Here is a 27,227-nt window from a genome sequence, read left to right on the forward strand (position 1 = left end):
CCAAGAGATGGGTACATGACCCCCTCATGGCCCACAGTGTGTAGAGGAGCCCAGCAGATGTTTTGGGGGAAGAACTTGGCCCTGAGTCCTTTATCCCTGAAGCTTCAAGTTCAGATTTTTACCTACTGAACCCTGGCCAGGGTGGCTGTAAACTTGGCGGCTCAGAGTAACCTTTGCCACTCCTCCCAACTGCTCCCCCTCCTCTTGTGGAAGGTACTGGGTCTGTAGAATCCAGCACCCTCTTTGTGTGACCTGAGCCAGCTCTTTAGCCTCTCTGGACACCACTGCATCCCTTGGCCCCTCCCCCCTCCCTTTTTTGGGCAACTGCCTGGCAGGGAGATGGGAGCCAGACCTGTGGGGATTGGCTGGCCTGGGTCAGCCCCTTCCAGTCCCCAGGGGTAAAGAGGTCCCAGGAGGAGGGGAGAGGAGGTTGTGCAGGACAAGTCCCTGAGGACAGAAGATGCCAGGCTGGGGATGACAGGGCTGGGAGTGTCCTGGTCTTGGGGGGAAGTGTACATGGCTGGGTGGCTCCAAGGAACAAGCTGGTTTGGGGATGGCGATTAATGAACAAGTAACTGGATCCTCTGATAACCTCCCTGAGGCTTCTGGGACAGGAATTCCTGGATTCCAGCCACCTCTTGCTCCATCTCTCTCTTTCTCTGTCTCTCTACTTTTTCCCCTGGCCTTCCCTAGGCTTCCCTCCCTTCTCTGGCCCCATGTTTGTCCATGTTTGCCCCATCCTGTGTCCCTGGAGCCCACATCCTTGGCCTCTTCCACTACTCTGTGCCCATCCCACCTCTGCTTCTGAGATCACCATTAAACAACAACAAAAAAAAACCTATTGCTGTCAAGTAGATCCTGACTCATAGCAACCCTATAGGGTAGAGTAGAACTGCCCCATGGGGTTTCTAAGGAGGGGCCAGTAGATTTGGACTGCCAACCTTTTGGTTAGCAGTCGAGCTCATAATCACTGTGCCACCAGAGCTCCTGAGCCTCCCATCAGCACCCCTTCTCCTTGGCCTGCAGGATGTCTCTGTTCAACCTGTCATGGCTGGGACTCTGGCCTGGGGCAGCCTCCCCATGGCTGCTCCTGCTGCTGGCCATGGCCTCCTGGCTCCTGGCCCGCTTCCTGGCCTGGAGCTACACCTTCAATGACATCTGCCTCCGCCTCAGATGTTTCCCGCAGCCCCCAGTGAGGAACTGGTTCTTGGGGCACCTGGGCCTGGTGAGTGGGGCAGTAGGACAGATCTGGGTTGTCAGAAGCAGGGCAATCAGGGTCGGGGGTGGGAGGCCAGGGATGGGTGGGTCTAGGACAGCAGAGAAGCAAGGAAAGCTGAGGGGACCCCTAACTCCCAGGTCCATTCTTCTCCTTTCTGTACCCTCCCCCCATGCCTGAGCCCTTTCTCTCATTCTTTCCCCCCTCCTACCGGTCTGCTTTGGGTCATTTTCCTGCCTGTGTTTCCCCCATTAGTGCACCTCTGGCTCACTTGGGGGGCTCCCAGGGCAAGCTGGACAGAGCCAGACCCCCTGACTTTCCTACAGAATCACCCAAAACAGGAGGCCTCATCAGGGACACAGCCCAGGGTCCCCTCAAACCCCTGGACCCACCTCTGCTGGCCTAGGGCCCGTGCCCACCCTTCTGAGGGCTGCTGTTCCCTACCCTCTCCCCACACCCACAGGGCACAACTAGGCAGGAGGAGAGGTGTGGGCAGTCTCCCCAGTCTACCACTTCCTGGGGCCTCTTCCTCTTCTTATCTTGCCCTCCACCCCCAAGATGTACCAATGGGCCCTGTTGCCCAACCTGGATAAAGGTTGGCCACTTCCCCTTTGAGAGGCCTTCCTTCACCTCTGCAGTTAATTGTCTAATCATTTGTTTATCATCCCTCTCTCTCACATGATTGTAGCTCCAGGAGGCAAAACTGTATCAACAGTGCCCAGCCCAGGAGCTGGCACACAGTAGGCACTCAATAAATGTTTGAGGACTCAGTCGTAGAGGCCACATCCTGGGTCTGGGTGACCATCAAGTCCTTTGGGCATTCAAGGCCAAAGAGACAGGCCCTAGCCTCTCCCCTCCCCCAGACCAGCTTGGGGAAACCATGTCTCTCCAGCTTCCCCTTCTGTGGAGATGAAAACAGCAGTTTGGGGAAGAGCTTCCTGTGATTCTACTGCTTATCAAAACAAAGTTCATTCGGAACGGGATGCTCCCAAGTTTGCCATGAAGGTTTCCCGAGATTCCGTGATTTGGGATGTCCTCAGAGAGCCCTGAAGGCCATGGGACTGTCATAGGTCACCTGCAGTCCTGCCTTCCCTTCCGATGCTTGGCCTGGGAGCCTGGTTGGCCTGGTCCAGATCCCTCTTCTCCTTCTGTAGCCCCTATTGCTTTCTGACTTTGGCCTAGTCACTTTCCCTCTCTGGATTGATTCCATCAAGCACATCGAATCCTTGGCTCAGGTTCCTTGGGAAGCAGGGAGAGGTTACCCAGGTGAAAGTGGTTTGTGTTCAATTGGTTCGAACAACCTGGGGGTCAGGCACAGCTGGGGTGTCTCAAGAACCCGAGGGGGTGTCTTGGGAGTCAGGTGTGAACTGGGTGTCCTCAGGACAATTAATTGAGAAGATGTCTAAGGGGTCAAGCTTGGATGGATGGAGTATCCCAGGATGCCCTGGAGGTTGGTTCCAACCAGGGCTTCCCCAGGACGCTAGGAAATATCTTGGGGCTCAGGCTCAGATTGCCAGGGTGTCCCAAGGACTGGAGAGATGTCTCGCCAGAAACCTCTTCCTCTTCATTGTCTCCGCACCTGTCAGCCCCCACTTGCTCTTGGCATCATGGAGGGACAAATCCATAGGTTCAGGGGGAGGATGCTTCAGACGCACCTGTGACTACCCAGCACTCAGAAGGTGCTCTGCAGAGGGGAGCTGCCATATAATGGGCAGTCAGACTTCATGCCTGCTCCTGGACAGCATGCAAACCTGGAAGATCCCAGGTCTGCTGACTCTCCCAGGTGGAGGGCCCAGAGAGGATGTGGGAACAAGCCCCTATGCTATAGCCCTGAGACCTCACTGTTGCCTGCAGACCTCCCCATGGGGGCCTCCCTCTGTGACTGTCTCCTGTGCACTAGCCACACCCAGGATGAGAAAACCCATCACCTGGAGCTAGGCTTTGTGGCTAGAGAGCGTGACTTCCCCCTCTGTTCTTGGATACACCCTTGGATTTGGAGACTGCCACAAGGACCCTCCCATTCCTGAGGGACCTTCGTTCCTTTGGATGGAGCAGGAGGAGCAGGAGTCCCTCCCTCAGAGCAAAATCCTGACAAGCATTCACAGCAGAAGCTGTGCCACCTGTGGAAGCTGAGAAGGGGTAGACACTTGTGGCTCTTTCTGGAGAGGTGGCCACTCCTGGTTGTTTGTAGGTCCCCCCCCATAGAGGAGGATTTGATAGAGGTGACTCATCTAGTGGCCACCTACCCCCAGGGCTTTAAGAGATGGATGGGCCCCGTCAACCCCATCATCAGTCTGTGCCACCCCGACATCATTCGGCCTGTTGTTAACGCCTCAGGCACCAACACAGAGCTTGTGGTGGTGGGCACCATGGCAGCATCCAAGGGCTAGTGCCTCTCTGGCCCCCCAGCTTCTCGGTGGCTCCTGCAAGACCCAGCCCCCTCGCCTCTTCTCTCAGCCTTCTTTCTCTTTCTTTCTTGCATTCACCAGCCCCCCATCTCACCATCTTCAACCCTCCTTGGTGTTTTAGATCCAGTGCCCCATCCTGGAGGGACACCCAATCATGGGGAGAAGTATCTGGACAGAGACACCACCAACCCCATGTGACCAGGAGTGGGGCCAGAGAGAGAGATGGGCAGGAGCATCACAGAAGAGAAGGAAGGCTTCTATTAGGGCAGGCTGGAAGGTTTCCTGGAGGAGAGGTTGCTGCAACTGAGTGTGGAATGTTGCGCAGGAAGTTTTTAAAGCTGGGACATGGTGGGACAGTGGGCAGTGGTGGCTTCTCAGCCTCCTGCCAGGCCTGGCCTCTGCCCAACCTCCCCCGCCCCCCACCCAGTGCAGCGCTATGAGTAGGACTCTGGGCTACTAATTCCATGACTTTCCCTCTGGTGGGTCAATCCCTTCTACTCCATCCTGTGACTTGTCCACCCTAGGTCCATTCCTCGCCTGGTCTAGACCCCAGATGTCTCTCCTGCAAGATCTTACCTCATCTCTTCTCTCTTCCTTTTCCCTCTGCCTTTTGCATTCTGGACAGGGGAGTGGCCAGCATCTGACAGAGATCTCAACTCTGTCACTAATCTGTTTAGCGACTCTGGACAGGTATCTGACTTTTCAGTTGCGGAGACCTCTTTCAGTTGTGAGTGGTGGAAACTCAACCATGTGTGGCCTAAGCAAAGAAAGGGAATCTATTGACTGAAAAGCTCAGGGAGGGTGGCTTTCAGGCATGGCTGAATCCAGGTCTCATACAATGTCACCAGGAATCTGTCTTCATCTTTTGTTCTACTTTCCTTGTCGGTTTTGCCTTCAAGGAAGCTCTTTCCTCACTTTGTAAATGATGATCCAAGAAGCTCCATTTCAATGAGAAAGCTTGCCTTTCCTCCCAGAGTGCCCACTAACTCCCAACAACTCCCAAGACAGTTCCTGGAACTCTGTTTGCCCAGTCTTGGTGGGTACGGCGCACTCAGAGCTGTTGTTTTGGGGACACAAATAACTCAATGCCTAAGAACTCAGGGTCTGGATTCAGAAAGACCTGGACTCAGGTCTTAGGCAGTCACTTACCCTCTGGGGGGCCCTGGGAAAATGAGGTCATCATTCAGAGGCTTCGTTTCCTTATGTGGAAAATGGGGGTAAGAAGAGCACCGAGGGGAATGTGGTGTTGGGTACCCAATGGGGAGAGGCCATTTCCGCCCCTGTAACTGAGGGACCCTGAATGGCCATGTGTCAGGCTATAGGAACAGGAGAGGGCTTGGTACAGAGGGGACAAACAGTTGTATAGGGGTCTCAGGGCTCGGGTGGTCTCTGGCTCCAGCCCTTCTCTCTGGCACCTACTTACAAGGGCAAGAACTTGGTCCTCTTCATTCCTCCCCAGATCCAGAGCTCGGAGGAGGGTCTCCAGTACACACAGGACCTGGCCAGCACCTTCGGGGATGTGTGCTGCTGGTGGGTGGGGCCGTTGTATCCGGTTGTCCGCATCTTCCACCCCACCTTCATCAAGCCTGTCCTCTTGGCCCCAGGTAGATGCGTGCTGCTCACAGCTTGCTGCTCCTGAGCTCTGTGCTGCCTTCAGGTGCCGGGTGACTGAGCAGGCAGACAGAAGAGCTATGGGGAGGGTCTGCTGCCCCTGACACACCTGATCCCAACTGTCTGACCTTGGTCATGTCCGGTCACATCTAGGGCATGTCTGTGTCACAACTGCTGTGTGGCCATGTTGGGTGTATTTTTGCACCTGGGACCATTTGGGGATGGCCTCAGTCATATCTGGGCTTAGCTGTAGCCCAAGACATCAGGGCCTGTTGGGGTCTATCTGAGATGCCATTTGAGATTGTGCAGGTGTCTTGTTGGTCATGTGGGGGCCATGTTTGGGCTTGGCCTATGCTAGTGCTGAGCTGTGTCTGGGACCCAGACTCCTCTGTGAAGTGTCTGGGAGGTTATTTTAATCTTGTGTGAGGTAGGTCCAAGGCATGTCCAGTCACATGTTGGCCATATCTGGGGCATTAATGAGTCCATATTTAAATTCTATCTGGGACTTGTTTGTGTGATATTCTGAGGTCATGTCAGATGGCTCTGGTCCATATCAGAGCATGTAGTGTCATGTAATGGACATGTTAGGCTGTGTCAGGTATGTTGTGGCCATGGTGGGGCATGTTAGCACATGTTTGGACCATGTCAGCAGTCTCAGATCCATGCCAGAGCATGTTATGGACATGTCATGGTGTGCTATATATGTTGTTGCCATGTTGGGACATGTTGGTTTCATGTTAGCTGTTTCAGGTCCACGTCAGGAGATCTCAGAGGGGGCTGGGCCATGCCAGGGCTTCCTTGGTCCATGTAATGCATTGTAGGGTGTTGGGCTGTGCTTGGCATTTCAGAAATATTGGATGTGGAGGAGACATGTCCAGGCATGTTGAGATGTGTTGTGCCATGTTAGGGTGTGTCTCACATGTTGGGGTGTCTTTGTGAGCTTGCCTTTGCTCTTCTTTCACTGCTTCAGCCTATTCTGGTCCCGACTTGCCTCCTCCCTGCTTCTTCTGCCCTTGGCCCCATTTCTGGTGTGCTAGGCTTGGAGGGGGGTGCAGACCCTTGGCTGGGAGCCCACACCCCCACCCAGAGTCCCTCTCTTGCCTCTCTCCATGGTCCCTGATGGCGTCCATTCATGTCAGCTGCCATCGCACCCAAGGACGTGGTCTTCTACGGTTTCCTGAAGCCCTGGTTGGGTGAGTAACTGAAGGGGATTGGGGATAGTCGTGGGGTCCAGATGAAGGTGCTGCCCTTGCCCACTGCCTGTGGCTGCCCCAACTAGGGGAAGGGCTCCTGCTGAGTAGTGGTGACAAGTGGAGCCGCCACCGCCGCATGCTGACACCCGCCTTCCACTTCAACATCCTGAAACCCTATGTGAAGATCTTCAATGAGAGCGTGAACATCATGCATGTGAGTCCCATGAACCCAGAGTCCCTGATGGAGCCTTGAGGAAAGGGGCCCCAAACAGATCTGGTCTTGAGTCCTGGATCTGCTGGGTAGCTTTGGGGCCATTGTTCTTCCTTCCTAAGCCTCAGTTTTCTCATTTGTAAATTGGGAATAATGATCTCCACTTTGAAGGATGTTCAAGATGACACAATGGAATCATGTCCCTGGCACACAGTAGGTGCACAGAACATATTAGTGTCTATGTTCCCCACTCTGAATCCTGTTACAGTGTTGATGATAACGGTGAAAATTGCATAGTAGCTATACCGAGTATATGAACCACTTTGAAACTCACTGGCTTAAAATAATTAGCATTTGCTATTGCTCATGAATCTACTGGTCAGCTGGGCCATGTTTTGGTCTTGGCTGGGTTTCCTCATGCATCTGTGGTCAAGTGTGGCTCAGGTAGGAAGCCCTGCTGATCCAGCCTGGGCTCTTTCACATCTTTGGGGTTTGGCTGGCCACAGGCTGATCTAGGATGGCTTTGATTGGGACAACTGGTCTCCTCCTTGTGATTTCTCACCCTCCAGCTGGCAGCCCAACCTTGTTCACATGGTGAAGGCATGGTTCCAAAAGAGTGAGATTAAGCTGCAATGCCTCTTGAGGTCTAGGTTTAGAATTATAACACCATTATTTTCACCAGGTTCTATTGGCTACAGCAAGTCCCATGACCATCCCAGAGCCAAAGGGTTGGGGAATAGGCTACACCTCCTAATGGAAGTTGCTGCAAAGTCATTGCAAAGGGTCTGGATATAGGGAGAGGTAAAGAATAGGAAATGAGTGTCTGGGATTTGCAAAATGATAAATTAGCTTATTATTTTATGGGTTCTGCTGGAAGACATGAATATCCTTGGTCAGAGACAAAGGGTCTTTTTATTCACAGCACAGCAGGCAGCATGTGCGTCATGTTGGTTTACATCCTTTCCCCAAGCCACCCAAATCCCATGGGAGCAACACAGGTGGACCTAGATGGATGCAGTATGTTGTAATACTGGGGAGGAACATTGAGCTTAGGGAATCTGCAACTTTCATAGTAAGCAGAACGAAGCCTGATTTTTGTCCAAGGGGAGACATTTCCTCATCCCTCATGTTTCTCATTGCAAACACATGTCTAAAAAATGGCCCAAGTAGAGTACAAGGGCCTTGGATTCCTGACATAGCCAGGAAGAATGTGCAGGGATGCTAAGGGCCATGGAGGACTACCTCTCCTGACATAAAGGACATTTTTGCAATCAGTCTAGAACAAGGATGATGATGATGAAGATGATGTAAGCACTCACAGTAGACCAGAAATTGTGTACCATTTCATGACATACACTGACTAACTCAATTCTCACAGCCCTGTGAGGCACAGATGGTTATTTTTGCTCCATTACAGATGATAATACTATGGCTCAGAGAGATTAGGCAGCTTGTCTATGTTCACTCAGCTAGTAAATGGGCTAGTAAGTGGTGGAGCTGGAAGGAAAGACACCTTAACTATCAGTGAACATTTAACATTTGGGATCCAAAGGGTGTCAAGGAGCTGATCAAGGGTACATAGAGCATAAGAGGCAGAGCTGGGTCTTGAACCCAGGTCTCCTGACTCCCAGCAGTAAGGTCTTCACATCTTAATAGTGACAGCTTCAACTCCCACCCTAGCCTGGTCCACTCTGAGGATGGGTGCCTTGGATGGAGGACCTAGAATTTGGTTTCTGGGTGGGGTTCATGTTGGTGATTGGGCTAGGGAGGGGGTCTCTGAGGAGACAGAGATCAGTCCCAGCTCTGCCCCCTTTTCTGTCCAGGCCAAGTGGAAGTGTCTGGTCTCTGGTGGCAGCACCCGTCTGGACATGTTTGAGCACATCAGCCTCATGACCCTGGACAGTCTGCAGAAATGTGTCTTCAGCTTTGACACCCACTGCCAGGAGTGAGTTGAAGAATGGATCTGGGAACTTGGACCACTGACCTAAGAGAGTAGGTGGGGAGGAAGGACTGAGCAGGGCAATCAGAAGAGCCTTCCTGGAGGAGATGAGTCAGAGTTGGGCACTGAAGGACAGAGAATGGGAGAAAAGAAGGCTCTTTTCAGGTAGGTGGAAATGTTTAAGTAAAGATAAGAAGGCTAGGATAAGCACAGCATGTGCAACAGTGAGGGGACACCTTGGAAATGAGGTTGAAGAGGGAGGAAGGGGCTAGATCTTAAGGATATTAAAGAGCTAGGCAAAAAGGTATGGACTTTATCTTGGGGTCTCCATGGAGCCATGGGAGGCATTTGAGCAGATGAGGGGCATGGTCAGGGCTTAGCTTTAGAATTTTGTGTCTGTGGAAGACTGACTGTCGTGTAGACATGTGATGTGTTGATGTTGAATAGTCAGGATACCAGGCAGGAGGCTGCGCCCATGACCAGCTGGGAGAGGAAGAAAAGTGTGAGCTACATGGACAGTTTGTGGAAAGAAAAGGGGCCAGTGAGAGTGGTTAGCATGATGGCCAAGCTCTTCCTGGGGCCTGGGGCCTGAGGCCTGCAGACAGCTCACTGAGATCGGGATGCAGAAGAGAAAGAAGTGTGGCGCCATCTCCTGGCTCATCCCCACCGTGCATCTTTGGGATAATCTTCTGAATGCTCAGTTTCCTGATGGGAGGTAGAGTCTGGCTTCTGGGTGGGAGGCGCACCCTGGGCTTTAGGTGTGTGAAGTTGCTGCCTTCCTTCTTGCCCTTGTCCTGCAGGAAACCCAGTGAATATATTGCTGCCATCTTGGAGCTCAGTGCCCTTGTGGCGAAACGGCACCAGCAGATCTTCTTGCACTTCGACTTCCTGTATCATCTCACTACCGATGGGCGCCGCTTCCGCAAGGCCTGCCGCCTGGTACACGACTTCACAGATGCTGCCATCCAGGAGCGGCGCCGCACCCTCTCAGAACAGGGTGTCGATGACTTCCTCGAGGCCAAGGCCAAGGCCAAGACTTTGGACTTCATCGATGTGCTCCTGTTGAGCAAGGTTTGTTTTCATATGTTCTAGTTTGAGAACTGGGCAAGACTTTCATTTCAAATGTCAGATAGAGGAGCTTGAAGGTGATCCAGAGGGTACTTGGGAGCCATAGAAGGTTTCTGAGGAAGGGAGGGCTATTGTACGAGTTGTTTTAGAGGACTGTATAAAAAAAAAATTTTTTTTTTTTTTCGTGGAATGCAACCTGCAGGACTGCTAAATCTGGAACTGTGAAGGGTCTGAGATTTTACTCTGCTTTACGAACTAATAATTTACACTGCAGTAGAGTATATCTGTGTTTATTTAACATATAATATACATGCTGGTACAGTGGTTAAAATCTTGTCTGCTTACCAAAGTTTGGCATTTTGAATCCACCAGTTGCTCCTTGGAAACCCTATGGGACAGTTCTACTCTGTCCTATAGGGTCATTATGAGTCAGAATGGACTAGATGGCGTTGGACTTTTTATTAGTGTCACATTGGCTCCTACTTATATGTAAAACTATTATGTACAAACCCTTATCTATAACAGAATGAAATGTTGCTCAATCCTATGCCATCTTCACAATTTTTGGTGGATTTGAGTCCATTGTTGCGGCCACTGTGTATTTTTAATGCCTTCTGACCTACAAGGCTCATTTTCCAGCACTACACTGGACGATGTTCTCCTGTGATCCGTAGGGCTCTCACTGGCTGATTTTCAGAAATAAATTGCCAGGCCTTTCTTCCCAGTCTGGCATAGTCTGAACTCTTCCCTGAAACCTGCCCACCATGGTTACCCTGCTGGTACTTAAAATACCAGTAACATAGCTTCCAGCATCATAACAACATGCAAGTCACCACAATAAAACAGACTGACAGATGGGTAGTGGATATATAGATATGTGTATATTATATTATATTTGACTTCTGCATCAGAATAGGCCATTTATTTCACAGCAATAACAGCATCCAGAGTAGCATCAGTGCTGGCTCCCCATTTCCAAATGATCCCAAGGGCCACGATGTGGGCACAATTATTCACCGGTACAAACCACAGAGTTTGTACCATAGGAGATGACCCCCACACTATCAGTCTTCTAGTTTATATAGAACAGGTGGCACATCTGCCCTCTTCTCCTCCAAAGAGATGGAGAGGGAAGAGTGAGTGACCTTTGTTCTGGAGTATAAACAAATCCTCTCCAGAGAGAGGGCTGAGTTTACAACTCCTGACATGTAAGCAAATGCCTCTCGGGGAGATAAGACTGGACTTCCTACTCTAGGTTATGAGCAAATGGCTCTGGAGCAAACCATAGTCTCTAATATCCAGGAGTAGTCGTTCAATGGAACCCAGGGTGCCAGTGGTTTTTTTTCTTCAGAAAGCCCTCATCATGCAGAAACATGTAAATATTCATGGAACATTGAATCCTTCCACTAGGGATGAAAGGAGAGGCAAGGAGAATGACTAGGAGGCCTGGGCGGAAGGGGCTTTAGAGATGGAGAGGAAGGGGGCCTAGCACTGCAGGTTGGGCTTGGGTTTCTGGAAGGAAGATGAATCTTTGCAGATGGGCTCAGTCAGAGTGTCGGCTTCCACTCATGGTGATCCTGTGCCCCCCAAAACGAAACATTGCCTGGTGCTCCGCCATCTTCATAATAGTTGATGCGCTTGAGTCCTTGGTTGTGGCCACTGTGTATTTTGAGTGTCTTCTAGCCTAGAGGACTCATCTTCCAGCACTATGTTGGACAATGTTCTTGTTATAGATTGAGCTGTGTCCGCCAAAAGTATCTGTCAACTTAGCTAGGCCATGATTCCCAGTATTGTGTGACTGTCCACCATTTTATCATGTGATGTGATTTTCCTATGTGTTGTAAATCCTATCTCTATGATGTTAGTGAGGTGGGATTAGTGCAGCTATGTTAATGAGGCAGGACTGGATTGTGTCTTGAGCCAATCTCTTTTGAGATATAAAAGAGAGAAGTGAGCAGAGAGACGGGGAGACCTCATACCACCAAGAAAGTATAGACAGGAGCACGTGTCCTTTCGACCTGAGGTCCCTGTGCTGAGAAGCTCCTAGTCCAGGGGAAGACTGATGACAAGGACCTTCCTACAGAGCCAACAGAGAGAGAAAGCCTTCCCCTGGAGCTAGCACCCTGAATTCGGAATTCTAGTTTACCGGACTGTGAAAGAATAAAGCTCTCTTTTTTAAAGCCATCCACTTGTAATGTTTCGTTATAGCAGGACAAGATGAATAACACAGTTCTGTTGTGATCCAAAAGGTTTTCACTGGTTAATTTTCAGAAGTAGATTGCCAGGCCTTCCTTCCTAGTCTGTCTTTGTCTGCTGAAACCCGACCACTGTGTGTGACTCTGAAGGTTAGGTTCAGGGAACCTTAGAGCTGGTGTGATTCAGGAATGATAAACCCAGTGCATCAGGGATGATAGTGGTCTTTTTTTCTCCAGGATGAAGATGGGAAGGAGTTGTCAGATGAGGACATCCGAGCAGAAGCCGACACCTTCATGTTTGAGGGTGAGGGTCCCAGCATGGAATTGCATTGGGGCCAGGGATTGTCTCCTTCCCAGAGCTTGGTGGGTGGACCCTAGGACCTCCCCCCGCCGCCCTGGTTTACCTTCCCCCACCCTCACTGAGGACCTCAATGCTAGGGAGCTGTCCACCCTCTGGTGCTGAAGCAGCCCAGTGACCCAAGTCTGCCTGTCTGCCCTCAGGCCATGATACCGCTGCCAGCAGCATCTCCTGGGTCCTGTACAACCTTGCCAAGCACCCAGAATACCAGGAGCGCTGCCGGGAGGAGGTGCAAGCCCTCCTGGAGGACCGCAAGCCAGATGAGATTGAATGGTGAGTGCAGATTCTCATGACCTGTTCCTTGACCACCTTTCCTTGGCTCTGGTGGGGACGGGAGAAAGATCTTTCTACTGATTCTGTCCTAATTGCTTAGTAAGAATAGGAACAGAGGCCAGATGCAAGGCCTGGTACCCAGCATGGTCGGGGGGGAAAGGTTGTGGCTTTCGAGTCAGTAAGATCTGGTCTGTCGGGAGAATAGCGACAACGTATGAGGGCGGTTGTCACTTAGCCCGTGTTCAGTAAACGAACTTCCCCTCCATCTCCCTTGTTTTTCTCCTTGAAATCACAGTTTTTCAAAGATCTTTACTCCCTTGGATGTTTGCCCTTCTCCCCCCCCCCCAATTTCTACCCTAATTTCCAGTCCAGGGATTCACATGAGACATCTGGGGGTAAAAGTCTCCCATTTCTTGTCCAGGAACACCTGCATCAGTATCCATCCAGTCTTCACCCAGCAGACACTCCCTCACTGTGCCCAACTCAATATCCTTCCCCAATGCTATGCCCAGCTCCATTCTGTGCCCTGGAGTCCCAGGAATGACCTATTCCCAGGTCCTGTGTTCCAGAAGTTCCCAGCCCGGTGTGGAAACAGTCCCAGGCCAGGACAGTCCCAACTTTTGTGGATAGCACTGGGGTTCAGAGAGAGAAGAAGCTGGGCTGGGGATGGGATGGAGAAGATGCCTTAACTGAGACCTTGAATGATTGTTAGTAGCCATTTAGGTGCAATTGGGAAGAGTGCTCTAGGCCAAGGAAACAGCCCAAGCAAAGGCCAAGAAAACAGCGGCAGAGAGAGAGGTAGAGGGAGGAAGAGAGAGAGAGGTGAACTTAATTAGTTAGGTAAACTACCCAGGAAAAAATAAAAAAGCAAACCAGTTGCCGTTGAGTTGATATGTGTATAAATTTTTGACCCCATGTGTGTCAGAGTACAAATGCTCATAAGGTTTTCAATGGCTGTAACCTTTTTTTGTGTGTGTATGTATGTGTGTGCTTTAGGTGAAAGTTTACAGCTCAAGTTAATTTCTCATTAAAAAATTTATATGCATATTATTTTGTGACATGGGTTGCAATCCCCACGATGTGACAGCACACTCCCCCTTTCCACCCTGAGTTTCCATTTGACCAGTTCCTGTCCCTTCCTGCTTTCTCATCTTGCCTCTGGACAGGAGCTGCCCATTTGGTCTTGTATATCTGATTGAACTAAGAAGCACGTTCCTCACATGTATCATTTTTTGCTTTATAGTCCTGTCTAATCTTTGTCTGACAAGTGGGCTTTGGGAATGGTTTCAGTTCTGGATTAACAGAGGGTTCCTCCAATCTCTGTCAGACCATTAAGTCTGGTCTTTTAAAGTGACTTTGAATTCTGTTCTACATTTTTCTCCTGCTGTGTCCTCTACTCTCTGTTGTGTTCCCTGTCAGGGTGGTCATTGGTGATAGCTGGGCACCATCTAGTTCTTCTGGTGTTAGGCTGGTGAAGTCTCTTGGTTCGTTTGGTCCTTTAGTCTCTTAGGCTAGTATTTTCCTTGTGTCTTTCTCCATTGTGTGTTTTCTCCATTCTCCTTTGCTCTGAGTGGGATGGGACCAATAGATGTATTTTAGATATCCCACTTTGAGTATCGTCTGATTCTAATCTTTGGAAGTATTTTTTTCAGATTTACTTATAAAAACACATTATATATTTAAAAAGTAACCTTTTCTCTGTTTCGTGTTGCAAAAGATTGCCTTTTAATTTTTTTTGAACTTCTTCATAATTTTTATGAAGCCAAATTTATCCATCTTTTCTTTTACAGCCAAACTATCCATTCATTCTCCAGGGTTTTATGGGACAGCCTCCTTTATTAGATGCTAAGTTTTTACATATTCATGTGTCTGTCTCCTAACTTTCTAGTTCCTTAATTGTCCTGTTCTTGCAACAGTGCCTTACAGTGTTGTAATAGGTCTTAAATCTGGTAGAATGAGTTCTGTCCCTTTCATTTTTAATTTTTAAATTGTCCTAGGTCTTCATGATCTTTCACTCTTCCAGAAAACTTTTAGAGTAGGTTTGTCAAGTTCCTAAGAAAATCAGCTAGATTTTTATTTGTATTGACTGTATGACAGATTTCTGGACAATGGGACACTTTGTGATATTAACACATACCATACCAGAGTAGAGAATGGATATCCAGTTATTCATATAACCTTATCTTTTAATAGAGTAGAAAATGTCTGCTTAGAGATCTTATGCATGCTTTGTTAAATGACCCTTTGATACTTTTGTTGCTAGGGGTATAGTGTCTTCTATTGGTATTTCTTTTGGATTGAGTGAGCTTTATAAACGCGTTTGGAATATGTTATTGTTGTTAGGTGTCGTAGAGTCACTTCCGACTCATAGCGACCCTATGCACAACAGAGCGAGACACTGCCAGGTCCTGCGCCATCCTTACAGAACAATCACTGTTATGCTTGAGCTCATTGCTGCAGCTGCTGTGTCAACCCACCTTGTCGAGGGCCTTCTTCTTTTTCGCTGACTCAGTACTTTGCCAAGCATGATGTCCTTCTCCAGGGACTGATCCCTCCTGACAACATGTCCAAAGTATGTAAGATGCAGTTTCACCGTCTTTGCTTCTAAGGAGCATTCTGGTTGTACTTCTTCTAAGACAGATTTGTTCATTCTTTTGGCAGTCTATGGTGTATTCAATATTCTTCGCCAACACCACAATTCAAAGGCATCAGTTCTTTTTCGGACTTCCTTATTCGTTGTCCAGCTTTCACGTGCATATGATGCAATTGAAAATACCATGGCTTGGGTCAGGTGCACCTTAGTCTTCAAGGTGACATCTTTGCTCTTCAACACTTTAAAGAGATCCTTCGCAGCAGATTTACCCAATGCAATATGTCTTTTGGTTTCTTGACTGCTGCTTCCATGGCTGTTGATTGTGGATCCAAGTAAAATGAAATCCTTGACAACTTCAGTCTTTTCTCCGTTTATCATGATGCCACTTATTGGTCTAGTTGTGAGGATTTTTGTTTTGTTATGCCGAGGTGCAATCCGTACTGAAGGCTGTGGTCTTTGATCTTCATTAGTAAGTGCTTCAAGTCCTCTTCACTTTCAGCAAGCAAGGTTGTGTCATCTGCATAACGCAGGTTGTTAATGAGTCTTCCTTCAATTCTGATGCCCCGTTCTTCTTCATATAGTCCAGCTTCTCATATTATTTGCTCAGCATATAGATTGAATAAGTATGGTGAAAGAATACAACACTGATGCACACCTTTCCTGACTTTAAACCAATCACTATCCCCTTGTTCTGTCCGGACAACTGCCTCTTGATCTATGTAAAGGTTCCTCATAAGCACAATTAAGTGTCCTGGAATTCCCATTCCTCCCAATGTTATGCGTAATTTGTGATGATCCACACAGTTGAATGCCTTTGCATAGTCAATAAAACACAAGTAAACATTCTTCTGGTATTCTCTGCTTTCAGCCAAGATCCATCTGACATCAGCAATGATATCCCTGGTTCCACGTCCTCTTCTGAAATCGGCTTGAACTTCTCACAGTTCCCTGTCGATATACTGCTGCAGCTGTTTTTGAATGATCTTCAGCAAAATTTTGCTTGTGTGTAGTGTTAATGATATTGTTGTATAATTTGCACATTTGGCTGGATCACCTTTCTTGGGAATAGGCATAAATATGGATCTCTTCCAGTCAGTTGGCCAGGAAGCTGTCTTCCACATTTCTTGGCATAGACAAGTGAGCACTTCCAGCACTGCATCTGTTTGTTGAAACATCTCAGTTGATATTCCACCAATTCCTGGAGGCTTGTTTTTTGGCAATGCCTTCAGAGCAGCTTGGACTTCTTCCTTCATTACCATCTGTTCTTGATCATATGCCACCTCTTTAAATGGTTGAACATCGACTAATTCTTTTCGATATAATGACTCTGTGTATTCCTTCCATCTTCTTTTGATGCTTCCTGTGTCGTTTAATATTTTCCCCATAGAATCCTTCACTATTGCAACTCAAGGCTTGAATTTTTTCTTCAGTTCTTTCAGCTTAAGAAACGCCGACGGTGTTCTTCCCTTTTGGTTTTCCACCTCCAGCTCTTTGCACAAAAATACTTTACTTTGTCTTCTTGAGCGGCCCTTTGAAATCTTCTGTTCAGTTCTTTTACTTCATCAATTCTTCCTTTTGCATTAGCTGCTGTACATTCCAGAGCAAGTTTCAGAGTCTCCTCTGACATCCATCTTGGTCTTTTCTTTCTTTCCTGTCATTTCAATGACCTCTTGCTTTCTTCATGGATGATGTCCTTGATGTCATTCCACAACTCGTCTGGCCTTCAGTCACGAGCATTCAATGTGTCACATCTATTCTTCAGGTGGTCTCTAAATTCAGGTGGGATATACTCAAGGTCATATTTTGGCTCTCGTGGACTTGCTCTGATTTTCTTCAGTTTCAACTTGAACTTGCATATGAGCAATTGATGGTCTGTTCCACAGTTGGCCCCTGGCCTTGTTCTGACTGATAATATTGAGCTTTTCCATCGTCTCTTTCCACAGATGTAGTCAATTTGATATCTGTGTGTTCCGTCTGGTGAGGTCCATGTGTATAGTCACTGTTTATGTTGGTGAAAGAAGGTAGTTGCAATGAAGAAGTTGTTGGTCTTGCAAAATTCTATCATTCGATCTTGAGCATTGTTTCTATGACCAAGGCCATTATTTTCCAACTACTGATCCTTCTTCTTTGTTTCCAACTTTCGCATTCCAATCACCAGTAATTATCAATGCAGCTTGATTGCATGTTCAATCAATTTCAGACCACAGCAGCTGATAAAAATCTTCTATTTCTTCATCTTTGGCCTAGTGGTTGGTGTGCAAATATGAATAATAGTTGTATTAACTGGTCTTCCTTGTAGGTGTATAGATATTATCCTATCACTGACAGTGTTGTACTTCAGGATAGATCTTGAAATGTTCTTTTTGACGATGAATGCAACATCGTTCCTCTTCAAGTTGTCATTCCCAGCATAGTGGAGTATATGATTGTCTGATTCAAAATGGCCAATACCAGTCCATTTCAGCTCACTAATGCTTAGGATATTGATGTTTATGCGTTCTATTTCATTTTTGACCATTTCCAGTTTTCGTAGATTCATACCTCGTATATTCAGGTTCTGATTTTTAATGGATGTTTGCAGCTGTTTCTTCTCATTTTGAGTCGTGCTACATCAGTGAATGAAGGTCCCAAATGCTTTACTCCGTCCACATCATTAAGGTCGAGTCTACTTTGAGGAGGCAGCTCTTCCCCAGTCATCTTTTGAGTGCCTTCCAACCTGGGGTGCTCATCTTCCAGCACTATATCAGACAATGTTCCGCTGCTATTCATAAGGTTTTCACTGGCTAATGCCTTTCAGAAGTAGGCTGCTAGGTCCTTCTTCTTAGTCTGTCTTAGTCTGGAAGCAGTGGCATAGCTTCCAGCATCACAGCAACATGCAAGCCTCCATAGTACGACAAAATGACAGACACATGGAGGATTTGGAATATAGAGCTTTCATATTTCTTGTTAAATTTAGTCCAGGTATTTTATATTATAATTACTAGCATATTTTCTTTTATTGTTTTCTTTATTATCAGTTAGTATTATCATCTTTTATCACTGGTATTATGTACAGAGCAGTTATCTACACATAAAAATTTATGATTTATGTAAATAAATTTTATGCCCATTGAACTTGGTAAATGCGTGGGTGTCGTCTCATATTTTTGGGGGGATCATTTAATATAAAGCTCTTGGGACTACTGGGAAGCTGCCTGGAAAGAGTTGATTCAATCTGCTTCTCATGTCTTAAAACAAGATAACGTCCAGATGAATCAAAGATTTAAAATTTAAAGAAGTCTTAAAAGCTTTAGAAAAATCATGGGAAAGTTATTTTATAGGGAAGATCCTATTTTGACACAAGTTGAGGAGGTATACAAGAAGAGATGGATATGCTGTCAAATGAAAAAGAAACAGAACTGTGCGTATAGTATATAGTATGCTACCACATCATCGCCTCACTTATCTACACAATTAGGTTCCAAAGACTGGGTCATTATGCAAAATTGGCATTATGTGAAAATGGAAGATAACCACATCAGATTACAAAAATAGAGGATGACTGCACCATTACATAACTGCCAAATTACATCATTACAAGTGCCGGATTACATCTTACATAACTGCCAAACCTCTAAGTATCATGGCCCAGCCAAGGTCATATATAACCTTAATCATCAAAGCCAGAGTTTCTCTCACCTTGCACCTTAGCATTTGTTACTGCCTGACACACGTTGTTAAAGTGCAAAAAGGTTGGATAGTAGATTTTTTACTATTGTTGAATGCAAAATGTTGGATAACAAGATAGTTGATAATCGAAGAGGAGGTGTATATAGATTTTTGAGATGCAAAAAAGTATCTCTGGAAGGGCACATGAATAAATAATAACCTGGACAGCCTGTGGGGAGGAATGTGTATGATGCTGGGCCACAAGGGTGTTCTTTCACAATTTTTTATATTTGAACCATTTGGCGGTATCAGCTATTTAAAAATGGAAATAGTCACACAAAAAGAAGGGGATTAAAAGTTTTAGCCACCTTACTGAATCCTTGGGAGCTCCTAGGTTGTGAAAATAATTAGTACACTCAGCTGATGACTGAAGGTTTGGAGGTTCTCGTTCACACAGGGGTGTCTTGGAAGAAAGGCCTGGTGAGCTACTTCTAAAAAATCAGCTGTTGAAAACCTTATGTAGCACAGCTCTACTCTGACTCACGCTGGGTCTCCAGGAGGCAGAATCTACTCAATGGCAACTGGAACTGCTTACTGAATCCTCACTCTTCATAAAAGTTTTCCAGTTGATTCTCTTGTGCTTTCCAAGTATAAAACCACTATTTGTCAGTACAGATGCATTTTCCCCACATTTCTAATAACTGTACTTTTTTTTTTCTTGTCTTATTGCATCAGCTAGTATCTCCAACTCAATGTTAAATAAGAGTACAATTTTGGGTATGTTTACTTTGTTTCTTACTCATTTGCCTTTTGATTTTTCTTTCTTATTATAAAGAATATTTGATTTTTATGCAAATTTATCAGCCTTTTCAGGGATGGCTTCTGGGTGTTGTGGTTCGCTCAAAAGGGCTGCAAAAAACACCCAGCTAAATTTTCTCTGGTACTTATGTGATATTGCTTTTCTAACGCTTTATTTATTTTTTTTTAAATTTTACTGTGGTGAAAATATGCATAACTACATACCCAACTTGATTTCTGCATGTAGAATTCAGTAACATCAGTTATATTCTTAAAGCTGTGTGACCATTCTTGCTATCCTTTTGCAAATCATTTCACCACCATTAACATAATCTCAAGGTCCCCTAAGCAAAAATTACCCCCCTCCCTCGCCCTCCCTCTAGTCCCTGGTAGCTGTTAATAATCTTTGGTTTCCATATATTTGATTATTTCATATAAGTGAGAACGTACAGTATTTGTCCTTTTGTGGCTGATTTATTTTGCTCAGCATGATGTTTTCAAAGTTCATCCATGTAGTGGCATGCATTAGGACTTCATTTCCCTTTATGACTGAGTAGTATTTCATTCTGTAGTATATACCACATTTTGTTAATCTATTCATCTAATTCTTAATCTTTGATCAATCTGGAATTTATTTTGTTGTATGGAGGGAGAGTTAGAAAGAGGAGGCAAAAAGTTTCCCCAGGGTGGCAGGGTCCTGGGAAAGTCTGCTCTCAGGTTAATTGTTGGGGGTGGGGGAGGTTTCCCTAGGGACGACCTGGCCCACTTGCCCTTCTTGACCATGTGCATCAAGGAGAGTCTGCGGATGTATCCTCCAGTCACCATCATCTCGCGCTGCTGTACCCAGGACATAGTATTTCCAGATGGACGGGTCATCCCCAAAGGTACCCACAATGAAAGGTACCCACCTCCCAAGGGGGAGGTCCTGGGCAGGAAGGGGAGCCCACCAGGCAGCAGGGATCTCCATCCGACTGCCCCCTCCTCCCACAGGTGTCATCTGCCTCATCAGCATCTTTGGGACCCATCACAACCCCTCTGTGTGGCCAAACCCTGAGGTACCACCCTTGCCCACCCATCCTTATCCACTGTAGGAACCTGGGGAAGGGGCGGGGTCCTGAGTGGGGACTCAGACACTACATCTGGCACTCTACAAGCATCTGCCTTTCCAGGGTGGTCTGTCTTGGGAGACCTCACCCAGCAGCCCTGTCTCCCCACCCCCAGGTCTATGACCCCTTCCGCTTCAACTCAGAAAACACTCAGAAGAGGTCACCTTTGGCTTTTATTCCCTTCTCTGCTGGTCCCAGGTGAGATCTGCAGGCTACTGAGGGAGGATGGGGTGAGACATGGGGGAAGCGCCTGTGACTTTGTCTAGCCCTGATGGTGGGGGTAGGGGTTCAGGTAGGCAAAGTTCCAGACCCCTTTCCTCTCTTCACCCGGAGATCTGGACAAAGATCTGGGGGAAAGGAGGTGGGATCCAAGGAGGGGTCCCTGGGTGCTCAGTGCCCCTCCGTCTTTGTTCTTCTGAGTCTGTAGTTGGAGTCTGGGCTAAGCGCAGGGGACAAGGAAGCCCTCGGGGAGTCCCAGGTTGGGTCAGACCCCTCTTTATCCCTCAGGCTGATCAGGGCGGGGGTGGGGGTCCTGGGCTGGGTTCCAGGCACGATGGGGCCCAGATGGGCGCCCCAACTAAGTCAGACCTCCCGGTCTGCAGGAACTGCATTGGCCAGACCTTTGCCATGACCGAGATGAAGGTGGTTCTTGCTCTCACGCTGCTGCGCTTCCGTGTCCTGCCAGACCGCACAGAACCTCGGAGGAAGCCTGAACTGGTCCTGCGAGCTGAGGGAGGGCTGTGGCTGCAGGTGGAGGCTCTGAACTCGGGCCCACAGTAACTCCCTGACCCTTAGACACCCCAACTCACCCACCTACCTTCGCTGACTCCCAGGAATAAAACTCTTCTGTCGCTTCTGCCTGAGCCTCCCAGGGAGTCAGCAGGGGTGCTTGGGGAACGCGGAAAACTGGGGGTGAGAGTGGCTGAGCCGAGGCGAGGCCAATTTCTGTGAGCCCAATACCTCCAGGTTGCCCACAGTTTTTTCCAGAGTCGAATCATGGAATTAACCTGTGAGCAATAGGGAGCCATGGGAGGTGTTAAAGCAGGAGAGAGACCAGGGTTGAGGACGGATTTAAGGGATAAGATTGAGGTCCTGAGTTAGGGACGGGACCCCATAGTGGCAGATCCTGTCCTCTGGGCTGCCATAGTTGCCCAAGACAAGGCCTCTGGTCAGCCCAGCACACAAGTGGAGGAGGTCCCCGCTGCTCACACCCAGGCTGCCTGTCCAGGACTCTTAGTTCCCTCCCTGCTGTTGCCAAGGACCACCCCTTCCCATTCCTGCCCATCCCAGTCAGTCTCAGGTGATCCTCTTCCCCTGCCTTCAGGAGCCTGTTCCTCCTCTGGCCGCCTGGTGTCCAGGCAGCCTGGCCAATAGATTCAGGCTGAGCCCTTTGTGTGACCAGTGATCTCACAGGAGAGTCAGCAGGAGGTCCATCCCATCCCTCACCTCCAGGTTCCTCTTTCTTTCCCATTATACACCAGCAGGATCGGCCCGGACTCATCTTGGGGTAACAGGGACAAAGTATCTTGATATCCAAAGCCAGACCATTGGAAACAAAAAATAACCCCAAGAGCATATGTTGTGGAGCCAGACTGCTTGGATTCAAGTCTCAGCTCTGCTGTGTGATTTTGAGCAAGTGAATTTTCCTCTTTGTGCCTCAGTTTTCTCACCTGTTTAATAGGGATAATAGCAGTACGTACCTCAGGTTGTCCTGAGGACTGAATGTGAAGGACTCTAAGCTGTGCTTGGCGTAGTTGCTGCTGAATAAACCTGGCTTTTTTACCCTCTCAGAAAGCCTGGGCCTTGCAAATCAGAGCATGTTGCCTTTTCTTACTACTGTCTCTGCTGTGAATTTAAAAGTGTGATTGGAATTCAAGGGGAAGAATTTGAACTTGGTGCTCCTTGAATCAGCTCTTCCCCTTGGAGAGCAATAGGAGCATTTGTTTCTGAGATGGTGGGGCACCTGGAGGTGCAAGGTGTGGGGACATCAAAGAAACCTCATTTAATGTCCCAGAATAAGATCCTGCTACAAAAGTTGATCTCTTTTTATAGCTTGAGGGATTCTGCTTTACTGAGCCCCTGCAAACCCCTCCAGCCTCCTCTCCAGCTGGTCTCCCCTCCCTCACTGCACTCCACCACCTTTGCCTCAATTCTGATCTCCAACTGTCAGCTGATGTTAAGTCCACCCAATTCATGGTGACCCTGTGCACAATGGAACAAAATGCTGCCACTCCTGTGCCATCCTAGCCATCGGCTGTGAATTGGACCATTGTGATCCATAGGGTTTTCATTGGCTGGTTTTCAGAAGTAGATCACCAGGTCTTTCTTCCTAGTCCATCTTATTCTGGAAGAGTTGCTGAAACCTGTTCAGCATCTTAGCAACACACAAGCCTCCACGTCAGACAGGTGGTGGCTATGCATGAAGTGTGTTTTAGTCTTCTAGTGCTGCTGTAACAGAAATACCACAGTGGCTGGCTTTAACAAACAGAAGTTTATCCTCTCACGATCTAGCGGACTAGAGGTCCAAATTTAGGGCATCAGCTCCATGCGAAGGCTTTCTCTGTTGGCTCTGGAGGAAGGTTCTTTTCATCAATCTTCTCCTGGACTAGGAGCTTCTCCGCACAGGAACCCTGGGTCCGAAGGGCCTGCTTTGCTCCCAGTGTTGCTTTCTTAGTGGTATGAGGTCCCCCTGTCTCTTTGCTGGATTCTCTATCCCAAAAGAGATTGTCTCAAGACACAATCCAATCTTGTAGTTTGAGTCCTGCCTCATTGACACAACTGCCGCCTATCCCACCTCATTAATGTCATAGAGGTAGGATTTATTACACATATGAAAATCACATCAGATGACAAAATGGTGGACAATTGCACAATACTGGGAATCATGGCCTAGCCAAATTGATGTACATGTTTTTGGGGGACCCAGTTCAATCCACGAAAAGGTGCATTGGCTGGGAATCAAACCCAGGTTTCCTGGATGGAAGGTGAAAATTCTACAACTGAACCACCATTGCACTTATATAAAACAAGCAAGCAAAAAAATCCGTTGTCATCTAGTAAACTCTGGCTCATGATGATCTCCTATTAGGAGAACATACATTATACCCAGTCTTTGCTCTCCCCAGGGCCTTTGCACATTCTATTTCCTGTGCTTGGAATGCTTTTCTCCCAGATCTTTCGTGCCTGCGTTTCATCACTCAGGTCTCAGTTGAAATGTCACCTCAAGAGATTCTTCCTTAACTATCTATGTACTGCCCCAATCCCAGTTAATTTCTATCTTATTACTCTACTTATTTTCCTTATATAGGTCTTATTATTTGAAGCCATCTTATTTATTTGTTAATTATGTGGAATATTTACTAAATTGAACATACCCATGATTACACTGAATCCACAAGTGCCTATGATGCTAAGATGGTCCAGATCCTAGAACTGGGTAAATGGCCCAGGGGATACTTCAACCTCAATTCAAAGATTCAAAACAAGATAGAAATTGCACAAACCTCTAGGATAGAGTCTGCAATTCAGTGTTACACAAAACCACATATTAATAGCTGTCTGGGGAAAAAAAAATGGAGCCATGGTTTTAAAAGTTTGGAATCCGGGAGTGAAGCACCAAAACAACCAAAGAAACAAAATCCATTGCCATCAAGTCCATGGTAACCCCCACGGTACAGAGTAGAACTGCTCCGTAGGGGCTTTTTTTTTTTTTTTTTTTTTGTCTGTAATTTTAACAGAAGCTGTTTGCTAGACCTTTCTTCTGTGGCACCACTGAGTGGGTTCAAACTGCCAACTTTCAATTGAGTAGTGGATGCAAACCATTGGTGCCACCCAGGGACCTGAGTTAAGCACAAGTAAGTAGATTTCTTTCCTGCAGGACTTCTCAGAGCATTTAAAATTCTAATCTGCAGTGTCAGTTTAGAAGAAGAGCCCCAAGCATGCACTGTTTTGCAAATATGGTTGGTAAAGCAAGACGGCTAATATTTACTATGTGTCTAATATGTACCCCATGTGTCTGTCAGTTTGTCGCACTGTGGGGGCTTGCATGTTGCTGTGATGCTGGAAGCTATGCCACTGGTATTCAGATACCAGCAGGGTCACCCAGGGAGGACAGGTTTCAGCTGAGCTTCCAGACTAAGACAGACTAGGAAGAAGGACCTGGAATTCTACTCCTGAAAAGCCTTAGCGAGTGAAAACCTTATGAATAGCAGCAGAGCATTGCCTGATATAGTACTGGAAGATGAGCCCCCCCGCCCCGGTTGGAAGCCACCCAAAAGATGACTGGGGAAAAGATGCCTCCTCAAAGTAGAGTCGACCTTAATGATGTGGATGGAATAAAGCTTTTGGGACCTTCATTCACTGATGTGGCATGACTCAAAATGAGAAGAAACAGCTGCAAACATCCATTAAAAATCAGAACCTGAATATACGAGGTATGAATCTAGGAAAATTGGAAATGGTCAAAAATGAAATGGAACGCATAAACATCGATTTCCTAGGTATTACTGAGCTGAAATGGACTGGTATTGGCCATTTCGAATCGGACAATCATATAGTTTGCTATGCTGGGAATGACATCTTGAAGAGGAATGGTGTTGCATTCATCATCAAAAAGAATGTTTCAAGATCTATCCTGAAGTACAATGCTGTCAGTGATAAGATAAAAAAAAAATTTTTTTTTTTATAAGGCAGACCAGTTAATATGACTATTATTCAAATTACACACCAACCAGCAGGCCAAAGATGAAGAAATAGAAGATTTTTATCAGCTGCTGTGGTCTGAAATTGATCGAACATGCAATCAAGATGCATTGATAATTACTGGCTATTGGAATGCAAAAGTTGGAAACAAAGAAGAAGGATCAGTAGTTGGAAAATAATGGCCTTGGTCATAGAAACAATGCTCGAGATCGAATGATAGAATTTTGCAAGACCAACAACTTCTTCATTGCAACTACCTTCTTTCACCAACATAAACAGTGACTATACACATGGACCTCACCAGACGGAACACAAAGATATCAAATTGACTACATCTGTGGAAAGAGACGATGGAAAAGCTCAATATTATCAGTCAGAACAAGGCCAGGGGCCAACTGTGGAACAGACCATCAATTGCTCATATGCAAGTTCAAGTTGAAACTGAAGAAAATCAGAGCAAGTCCACGAGAGCCAAAATATGACCTTGAGTATATCCCACCTGAATTTAGAGACCACCTGAAGAATAGATTTGACACATTGAATGCTCGTGACTGAAGGCCAGATGAGTTGTGGAATGACATCAAGGACATCATCCATGAAGAAAGCAAGAGGTCATTGAAATGACAGGAAAGAAAGAAAAGACCAAGATGGATGTCAGAGGAGACTCTGAAACTTGCTCTGGAATGTATAGCAGCTAAAGCAAAAGAAAGAATTGATGAGGTGAAAGAACTGAACAGAAGATTTCCAAGGGCCTCTCGAGAAGACAAAGTATTATAATGACATGTGCAAAGAGCTGGAGATGGAAAACCAAAAGGGAAGAACACGCTCAGTGTTTCTCAAGCTGAAAGAACTGAAGAAAAAATTCAGGCCTTGAATTGCAATAGTGAAGGATTCTATGGGGAAAATATTAAACGACACAGGAAGCATCAAAAGAAGTTGGAAGGAATACACAGAGTCTTTATATCAAAAAGAATCAGTTGATGCTCAACCACTTCAAGAGGTGGCATATGATCAGGAACCGATGGTACTGCAAGAAGAAGTCCAAGCTGCTCTGAAGGTATTGCCAAAAAACAAGGCTCCAGGAATTGGTGGAATATCAACTGAGATGTTTCAACAAACAGATGCAGTGCTGGAGGTGCTCACTTGTCTATGCCAAGAAATATGGAAGACAGCTTCCTGGCCAACTCACTGGATGAGATCCATATTTATGCCTATTCCCAAGAAAGGTGAGCAAACTGAAGGTGGAAATTATAGAACAATATCATTAACATCACACGCAAGCAAAATTTTGCTGAAGATCATTCAAAAACGGCTGCAGCAGTATATCGACAGGGAACTGCCAGAAATTTAGGCTGGTTTCAGAAGAGGATGTGGAACCAGGGATATCATTGCTAATGTCAGATGGATCTTGGCTGAAAGCAGAGAATACCAGAAGAATGTTTACCTGTGTTTTAATGACTATGCAAAGGCATTTGACTGTGTGGATCATAATAAATTATGGATAACATTGGGAAGAATGGGAATTCCAGAACACTTAATTGTGCTCATGAGGAACCTTTACATAGATCAAGAGGCAGTTGTCCAGACAGAACAAGGGGATAGTGATTGGTTTAAAGTCAGGAAAGGTGCACATCAGGGTTGTGTTCTTTCACCATACCTATTCAACCTGTAAGCTGAGCAAATAATACGAGCAAAATAATAGGAGAAGCTGGACTATATGAAGAAGAACGGGGCATCAGGATTGGAGGAAGACTCATTAACAGTTATGCAGATGACACAACCTTGCTTGCTGAAAGTGAAGAAGACTTGAAGCACTTACTAATGAATATCAAAGACCACAGCCTTCAGTATGGATTACACCTCAACACAAAGAAAACAAAAATCCTCACAACTGGACCAATAAGCAACA

General features: G+C 46.8%; 1 protein-coding gene across 3 annotated transcripts; it reads left to right on the top strand.

Annotated features, from left to right (window-relative positions):
• Positions 1–412: 412 nt before the first annotated feature.
• LOC100658973 (cytochrome P450 4F3-like) lies at positions 413–24,268 on the top strand. Of its 3 annotated transcripts, none has more exons than XR_010321246.1 (13): positions 413–571; positions 1,027–1,225; positions 5,084–5,228; positions 6,375–6,428; positions 6,515–6,642; positions 8,463–8,584; positions 9,379–9,649; positions 12,079–12,145; positions 12,343–12,472; positions 20,262–20,411; positions 20,502–20,566; positions 20,733–20,815; positions 21,220–21,248. XR_010321246.1 is itself a non-coding variant. In XM_064280896.1 (13 exons), the coding sequence occupies exons 1-13, from the start codon at positions 564–566 to the stop codon at positions 21,395–21,397; spliced, it is 1,584 nt and encodes a 527-aa protein (XP_064136966.1). In that variant the 5' UTR covers positions 414–563; the 3' UTR covers positions 21,398–24,267. The 3 variants fall into 3 exon arrangements, 2 of the variants coding, with proteins under 2 accessions (XP_064136966.1, XP_064136968.1); XM_064280896.1 differs by having other exon boundaries at positions 414–571; positions 20,262–20,395; positions 21,220–24,267; XM_064280898.1 differs by lacking the exons at positions 413–571; positions 1,027–1,225 and adding an exon at positions 4,602–4,660 and having other exon boundaries at positions 20,262–20,395; positions 21,220–24,268.
• The last annotated feature ends 2,959 nt before the right edge of the window (positions 24,269–27,227 follow it).

This window comes from Loxodonta africana, chromosome 3, assembly GCF_030014295.1.
Source record: "Loxodonta africana isolate mLoxAfr1 chromosome 3, mLoxAfr1.hap2, whole genome shotgun sequence".
NCBI classification, from domain to species: Eukaryota; Metazoa; Chordata; class Mammalia; order Proboscidea; family Elephantidae; genus Loxodonta; species Loxodonta africana.